The 8751-nt window shown below is 37.2% G+C and overlaps 1 protein-coding gene across 1 annotated transcript; it reads right to left on the minus strand.

The window, feature by feature from the left end:
- Positions 1 to 3471: 3471 nt before the first annotated feature.
- Positions 3472 to 7594, minus strand: LOC137960214 (uncharacterized). The gene is made up of 4 exons (XM_068807766.1): positions 7238 to 7594; positions 6506 to 6731; positions 6017 to 6166; positions 3472 to 4675 (listed from the first exon to the last, which is right to left on the minus strand). The coding sequence occupies exons 1-4, from the start codon at positions 7436 to 7438 to the stop codon at positions 4005 to 4007; spliced, it is 1248 nt and encodes a 415-aa protein (XP_068663867.1). The 5' UTR covers positions 7439 to 7594; the 3' UTR covers positions 3472 to 4004.
- Positions 7595 to 8751: the final 1157 nt, after the last annotated feature.

Raw genomic sequence — 8751 nt, forward strand, 5'->3', positions numbered from 1 at the left:
GCATGTGTTCAGTGATACTAAGATACTCTTTAAGGCATTTTGGGTGACGTATTGGGGAGAAGAAAAAATTCAAAAAAAAATCAAAAAACTAGAATCATAGCTTCTTCTATTCCTAAAATATAAAAAAAACATGTGAGTCAATCAGTCAAAATAATTGGCATGAAACAAAACCAAAATTAAGCTCATTAACCATGTGGTGCAGGAATTATACAATGTACTTCACCAAGGACTACATTTACGCTGATGTTGTTGTTAAGAGCAAGCCACCTTGGTGCACTGTGGAAGAATGGTGTATGTATCGGGCACTTTAAAAACTAATACATAGCAATAACATCAGTTTATACATTTTCTTTTACTAGTCAATATAACTTCTATATCGGTTGTTAGATATTGAACTGAATCACACATTTACAATTGATTAAGGGTGGTATGTATACAATTTAGAATATAAAATATAAGTTTTACATAAGAAGATAATTACAACATGAGATAAATACAATGGGATCTTATCCAATAACTAAAGGGATTATGCAAGATAAGCCACTATTAGAGAGGTCAATCTTGTCTCGAAGCAACTGAAATTGTGAGCTTGGCACTGGCTATATAAAAAGATTTGTTTCGAGGGTTCTTGGAAGCAAAAGGCCAGGAAGAGCAGTGGCTGGGGCGAACGAAATCGGAGAGAGTGCATTGTTAAGTAATGAGATGTGGAAGAGTAGTGGCACTGGTACCGGCTGGGATGAACAAAATCGGAGAGAGCGCATCTTCCAGTGAAGAGATGTGGAAGAGCAACGACACTGGTAGCAGTTGGGGTAGACATAATCAGAGAGAGCACATTATCCGGTGAAGAGATGTGGAAGATCAATGGCACTGGTAGCGGCTGGGGTAGGCGGAATTGAATAGAGTGAATCATCCGGCGAAGAGATATGGAAGAGTAGCAGCACTGGTAGAGTTGGGGCGGACGAATTCAGAGAGAGTGCATCTTCCAATGAAGAGATGTGGAAGAACAATGGCACTGGTAGCAGCTAGGGCTGATGAAATCGAAGATAGTGCATCATCTAGTGAAGAAATGTGAAAGAGCAGTTGTTGACTACAAGGTTTTCTTTTTCTCTTTGCTCGTGCAAAATTCGCATGTGTGAGTTCACACGCTACGCAAGGAGGATTAATTCTTCCCCTTAACTTAGTTCTCATGTGTGCGATTCTACTAAGAGGATGGAGGGTGGGGTGGGGGGGTGTTTGGTGCGGCACCTGCAAGAAGCTTTGGGAGCGGTCGACACAATTGTCAGCAGCGACGGAAATGGTGGTAGGTGGTGGTTTGATTTGTTGGTCAATGGTGAGGGATGTGTCATCGACGAGAAGTCTGAAGGATAGCGATGGAACGAAGAACGGTCGTCGGAAGTGATGGTCTTAAACGACGATGATGGTGATGGCAACGTGAGAGGAGTCGGACAAATACTGGGCAACGGTAGAAAGGGATTCTAGATTGGCAACGACATCGTTGCGAAAGTCCAACTATTCTGGTTGGGTTACGGGGAGCACACAACGTGAGTGAGAGGTGACGAATACAACGACGAAAATTTTGGAAATGAAGAAATGAGCTTGGTGCCAATGAAAGGTGCAACAAGCAGAGGTTGGGCCCTGTGCAGCAGTGGGAGAGAGCGAGGTAGACAGAATCTAGAGCGCATTGTACGGGTGGTTCAACTTGGGAGGGTGTGGCAGAGAGTGAGTTACGGGTTGAGAAGTAGAGGAATCAAGAAAAAAAAAGATAGCAAATGCAAAGAACGATCTACTTTGATACCATGTTAGATATTGAACCGAACCACACCTTTATAATTGATTAAGGATAGTATTTATACAATTTAGAATATAAAAGATAATCTTGACATGAAAAGATAATTACAACTTGGGATAAATATAATGGGACCTTATCTGATAACTGAAGGTTTTATGTTAATTTCTTATCATCAACTATACCCCTTAATAACGGTGGGCATCAAGCTGGGTTTGGCAAGGAACCCAATTTGACCCAACCTGAAACATGCAGGGGCAAGGTTACATTTCCACCCCATGGGGTAGGGATGGGGATAGAAATAAAACTCGATGGGTCTGAAGTCGAGGATAGGTTTCTCTGAACCTAACCCACATGGATTTATACCTATAAACCCCACTTTCATATTAAAATGACATTTGGTAAAATAAAAAAATAAAAAACGTAATTGTTTAATTTTTGTTAGGATATTTAAAAAATATTTTTTATTTCAAAACACTTTTCACATGGACATTTATATCATCTTATTTAAAAATAAAGACTCAAATATTTTTCCTCATACAAAAATTTAAAAATGTTAAATATCACCAAAGCCTTTATTTATAAATTTTTATAATTTTTACAAGTTAATAATTTTTTATGAGCCATTATTTATAGGTGGGTCAAGGATGGGTTAGGGATGGGGTGAAATATTAAGGGAAAGAGGCGAAAAGGGGGTGGAACATTAGGGGAATAGAGCAGGGATGGGCTGATTTCCCAACCCCATTCAGGTTGTTTTCAGGGACGGAGATTGGGTTTGGATTCAGGTTTTGGGAAACCCTTCCCCAACAGGACCCGTGCCCACCCTTACCCCTCAAGAGAAATCTGACGGGTATTGGCGATGCATGAGCAATACGATTCCGCATATATTGATATACAAATTGTACTGTCGAAGAGAGCAAAATTCAATGGAAAACTAAATAGTAAAGAAACAATCAATTGTCTGTAGTCCAAAGAACAAAAGAATGAAAACCGTCTGAAGGCAAACAAGATTATCAAGAAACAACTACTATAATCGCAATCAAACATTAACAGCCACAGCTTGCTCGTGAACATGAAATGTCGTGGAGGTCAGACAATCACCAAACTTGGGTCTTTTCAAGAGCTCCAATGAACAAACCAAAATGAATCTACACACACCTGAATCAGCTTGATCGGGAAAACCATTACAAAAGAAACTTCTCCACAGCCAATGCAACTAAACCAGTAAACACATAATCTACTTCTTTCCCAAGACCATTCCAAAAGAAATTTCTCCGATGCTCATTAAATCAACCGTTTTTTTTTTTTTTTTTTTCATAACACTCAAGTCATCTGCTTTAAAAACAAAACTTCAAAAAGCCCCATTACGCCATGAAAAGACATAATAGCTGCAAAGGCACATGAGGAGAACCCCTCAACAAAATTTGCACCACATACATCCAAAACAGCTAATAGATTCAGCAAGAACTCAAACCCCACCACTTACTCCAAGAGCAATATCTCATTGAAATGTCAAAAGAGACGAGTTTTCATTTAAACCCCATTCACTGATTGAAACAACAGGCCAACTAATGAAGGAGCACCACTTTAGTCTAAGAGCAATATCTCTTTGAAATGTCAAAAGGCACGAGTTTCATTTAAGCCCCATTCACTAGTTGAAACAATAGGCCAACTAATTCCTTCACACTTCACACAATTTCTAGGAAACTATTGCCAAATAATTATTTTTTTTTTTGAAAAAATATCTACAAATTAAAAAAGAAAAAATGCAGCACCAAACTCAGCTGTCTAAAACTCCTCAAAGTGTTTCATGAAGAATTCTTATGGACATCAATGAAAGGCCAAACCGATTAGAGCCAAAAAGATTTGCTAATCCATGCAATTTCAGCAAGCCTGCCTGTTGCATGCTCAGAACAATCAGTTGTTGTTTGTGATGCATTTGAAAGATAAGAGGAACAACCAGGACAAGAAAAGTCGTTCAGAGAGATATGAGCATCCACTCTTTTGCTTTTGAGCACTTACCTTCATGAACAACTGAGATTAAGAAATTAACTCCCATTTGAGCTACTACACAAACTAGGAGAAGAGGAAGAGGACATCTTGCCTGATAACTTTTCTTCGAAAACCAGCTGCCAAAAAACAGATTTTCTTCCTTGTGCAGTCAAGCACTGAGACAACCAAACCACAAAAAAATTACGACAGTTCTTTGCCTCAATAACTAATCCACAACAACAACCCCTCTTTTAATATACTGTAAACAGGAGAACGGCAAATCCAAAGCAACTTCAACTAAACTTGCTTTGGATGAGAGACTACTTAAAAGCAAATCCCTTCTACCATCAGCTGCAGGACAGTTGCTAACAACAAGAGACATGTTGCAAAGCCAAGGAACAGAAACAGTAAAAGCCAGCCCAGATTTCTCCCTCTTCCCTAACAACACATCCTTGTAAGCCTTGCAAACTTTTGAAACATATTTGCCCACGGGAAGAATATGACGCAGTGTAGGGACTACACACTCTGTCTCAGTTAGAACATCAGAATCTGCATGTAGATTAACAACAACAGTCCCATGCTCTGGATGAAGACAGTTTTTCAGGGATTCAAGAAATGTGTTATGTGGATCCCAGAGCTTCCAGGGGAAAATGTCACCTCCATCATATGCATCTACAAACACCAAATCATAGATATTCTTGTTGTCGATAATGAAATGCTCAGCATCTGCTTCGTGCAAAAAGAGACGCTCATTGATACCATCCCAAAGCCTCTTATCAGCTATGTCAGGTAGAGCAGGGTCATGTGATCCCTTCAGAGCAGTAGCAGGAAAACCCATTGCTTGAACTGAGGCTGAGATGACAACAGGATCAATTTCTACAATATGGACAGTCGAACCTGATAATAAATAAAACTTTCAGCTCAGAAGTTTGGCCCATGGATGTTTATTGTATCTCTTTTAACATTTGAAAGGCACAATATTGACCAGAAACAAATAAAAAATAAAAAAAGTTCTATGAGCACTTATAAGTCTTTTGACAGAAGGGACAACAATGTGCAAATTAACACTATTGGTTCCTGACAGGTTCAAGTTCTTGAACGATTACATAATAAAATCAGAAGCATTTGCATGTATGGGATACACTAAGGAAACCTTTCAATTAACACTCCTGCTCAGTAGCATTTCCCTTGTTCACAGATCAGATCCATTCAATCTCTAATTTGTTCTGTTGATTTAATTGTCAGGCAGATCTTCCTTGAGGTTCTTTTATTTCTACAACAAATTATCTTGTCACCTTTAAACATTTTCAAATGAAAACATACTAATCCACCAGTAGACACCATTAAAGTCACCATTAAAGTCTGAAATATTTTAGATGCCATCTTCATCATATTGCCAAAATGTTGCAATTCAACATATGATGCTTAAATAGATGACAGTCTCCTCAATCTTTCCGAATCTTGATTATTCATGCACATTACACCCCTTTCCCTTAGTTAGACTTGAAAACAAGACCTCACAACAGAAACGCTCCCCAAGGGCCTAATCCACCAGTCTCCTAAATTTTGGAATCTTCCTTAACCAATAGTCAACAACTTTTGATACATGGTGGAAAAAAAACATATAAAGGTCTCCCATAGGTGTGCAAAGAATCAAGAGCAGTGGTATCCTGCATGCCGTACCACAAACACTTAGAATGGGTATATCCAGACCACCAACTTTATCTACATGAGATTCTGCATAAGGAAGTTGGTTCTTAGGAAGTGATGAACTCAGACACCATTATTCCATTAGACAATTAAGGACCTCATTTAAAGGTAGTACATCTGGATGACATTCCAAAAGGATCCCCATAAAGCTTATGTGACCTACCAACACACCTGCAACATCCCATCATAATACAAAAATAACTTTCAGACATGGATGTGGTTCTTTAGCATGAGAAGTAAGAAAATCAATACCCTAGAATCAGGTCTGCTGGAATTAGATAAATAATTGTGTTTTTTTAATGTTGATTACACACATAAACAATACCCAATACCCAATACCCAGTGGAACCTAAGGCTAAGACCTTATACCATGACAAATCTACAACACCCCATTCCTCTGACTTCTTTCTTTATCAACATGATAATCCATCACATTGCAAAACTCGTAATCTATCTGGCAACTAAAAATATGAAAGCAAAATAGAAAAGCAATAATTGAGAAGAAAAGAAGATGCACATATCACACACCTAAGATTTTACTGGCTAAAAATAAAGGTAGGCTTCCACCACCATGACCAATGCATAATATATGCACAGGTTTCCTCCCTTTAGTAGCACTTAAAAGGTCAAACCTCAATGCCAATGTTGCCAGTCCAGCCGAAATCATACTTTTAAGATCTGCAGGGCATACAACAGCCTACAACAATCAATAGAATAGTTTTTCTTCGAAATAGAGCAGCAGAATGCTTGAACAATATAACAATGAAAATAATTAGCACAATCTACAAGGCAGAAACAAATGAATCCACTAGGAAAAAGAAAATAATGGTTAAAGAAAAAATTACATGGTTAAACAAAGAATAGTTTATAATGATCAGCAACTTTTTTTTTGACAAAGATAAGCAAAAAAGTCAATCATGCAAGAATTAGAAGAATTAGCAAGATCTACATGATGGGCAAACATGAAGTCACGATCTTCAAAAATAAAATAAAAAAGAAGGTTGGTAAATAAATTACATGGTACAGCCAAACAGTGTGGCTGCTGCATCAAGAAGAAAGAGCCAGGATCCGATTTTTTACAAACAGCCATGACTTTAGCTGTACTTTGCCGAGTGATATCATTGAAACGAAGAACACGCCATTGGTAGCCAAGTATCTTAAATCCTGCATTTTCACGTTCTGGATGCACCTTGGCATACTTTTGCTGTAGCCATTCCTCCACTGCTGGCCACTGGCTTGGAGCCTATAGATAGATAAACAGATCTAAAATTACACTTTTCCAGGTATAAGATGCAGAGTAACATTTGGATGTCATGGTAACTTAAGGAAACAGTGAGATGCACGTTTCAAATATTGATCATATTCAATAGGTCAAACTTTCTTTAGTAACAAGGTTACTGAGGCCGCATTACTCCTTCAAGGCCAGTAGGAAAGTGTGACAAGAATTGCCACCCCTCTTCTAGAAAGCCATTTGATTATTTTTTCTACGCCTTCTAATACGTGGAACGCCAATTACGTCTGGCTAATTTCCTTCACTGGAAGACCAGGAATAAAAGCATCTAGTCTAATAGCTTCCCATATATTTAATAAAGAACGGACTGAAGCTCCACAAATCAACTCTAACAACCAGTTCTAAACGGGATCACAACTACGGCTGTTCAATAAACAGTAACGCATCGGAAAACTTCCATCAAAATTCAAAACACACGTAAAAAAAAAAAAAAAATTCACCAAGGGTGTGAGTCTAACCGGTCTCGAAGAAGGATAGGCTAACACGGAAACAACACCATTTCCTTTATCTGAATTCGACAGGAAAACGGTATTTCCGTCAGATTCCGTTCCCCACCATTCCGAAGAGTATACCCAATCTCCTTCGTCCTCGGGATAGCTAACTACAGACGAAAACCATCTAAATGGTCGTCTTGATATCAATTTCACTCTGCTCAACATTCAGAATCCAATCAAGAGATCAAACAATTTCCTTTACCCAAGATATCACAAATACGCGCTCATCGCTGGTTCCGGCTGGTGGTCTACGTTTCTCTGCCGGCTGCTGGTGATGTTCGAATCTTTCATTTCCATTTCCCGCTAAAACCCACTAAACGGTCAAACCCTAAACACTGCATTATGTTTCGTCATAGACTCGCAATGACGCCAAACGGTAAAGAAAGGAGGAGCCCTGGAATTGCTCCTTATTCCACAGTCAGTGTATTTAATTTTATAAAGTATTTTTTAGATATTTAATTTTTTTACTAACAATGAATTTTCTAACAATTTCAATTATATAAATAATAATAAATTTTCTAATATTTCAAAAGATATACTAATACACTAAATATTAACATAATAACTATAATAATTACTACTCTTAATATATAATAAATCAAAATTAAGTCCAATATATTTTATTTATCTAAATAAATAATTTTCAATTATTTATATTTATATCGTTCTAAAATTAAATATCCTCAACTCATGTTCCTGCCTTCTCCTTTTCATCTTCTCTTCTCTTCTTCCTTCTTTCTTTTTCTTTCTTCTTCTTCTTCTCAAACCAAGTTATTCATGGATTAACCCTAGAATTCAACATGGTATCAGAACTGGAATTCTATGGTTTAAAGTAGAGTTTATCAAGTTATGAAAACTTAATTAAGCCTTCAAGCAACAAAGGGTTCCACTAGCTCCGAAGAGGAGCAAAAGCATAAAGTCAATTCAGCAAGTTCATTCCTTAACCAAATAAGTTTCACCTTGTGTTTCACATTATGAGGGATTCAATTCAAGTTTTTTATAGTCACAAAATTGTTTTTATGCAAGCCTAATTATACCCCTCAAAATTCCTTTTTTTTTCTTCATATTGATTGGTTGAAATCAGCTTTGTTGTCATGTGCATGACTTTCCTTCATTCCTTGTTTTCTTCAATTTAATTTTTATGCCAAAAATTTCCCCTTAGGAATTCAAAAAGTCCTCTTCAACCTCTCATTAAGTTTTGGCTTATTGAAGGAGTGGCCACTCAATTAAGTTATTAAAATTCTAAGTTAGAGTTTGAAGAATAGTTTTGGAAAGTAATCACTAGTTCTAGTTTGTTTTTTTATTGTTTTTTTACCAACACCTAGTTCGTTCCTTTTTTTCTTTTTTAATCACCATTGGTTATTGAATGAATAGAATTTTGGTTTAGAATTTCAAATAGCAAAAGAAAAATTCAAAAAAAAAAAAAAAATCATTCATCAATTGTCTTGTGTTTATACACCTCAACATAATGGTGATTC

Source organism: Aristolochia californica, unplaced genomic scaffold, assembly GCF_029961685.1.
Source record: "Aristolochia californica isolate CCGP_79_NKW_82.1479 unplaced genomic scaffold, dmAriCali1.0.hap1 SCAF_1, whole genome shotgun sequence".
In the NCBI taxonomy this organism is placed as follows: Eukaryota; Viridiplantae; Streptophyta; class Magnoliopsida; order Piperales; family Aristolochiaceae; genus Aristolochia; species Aristolochia californica.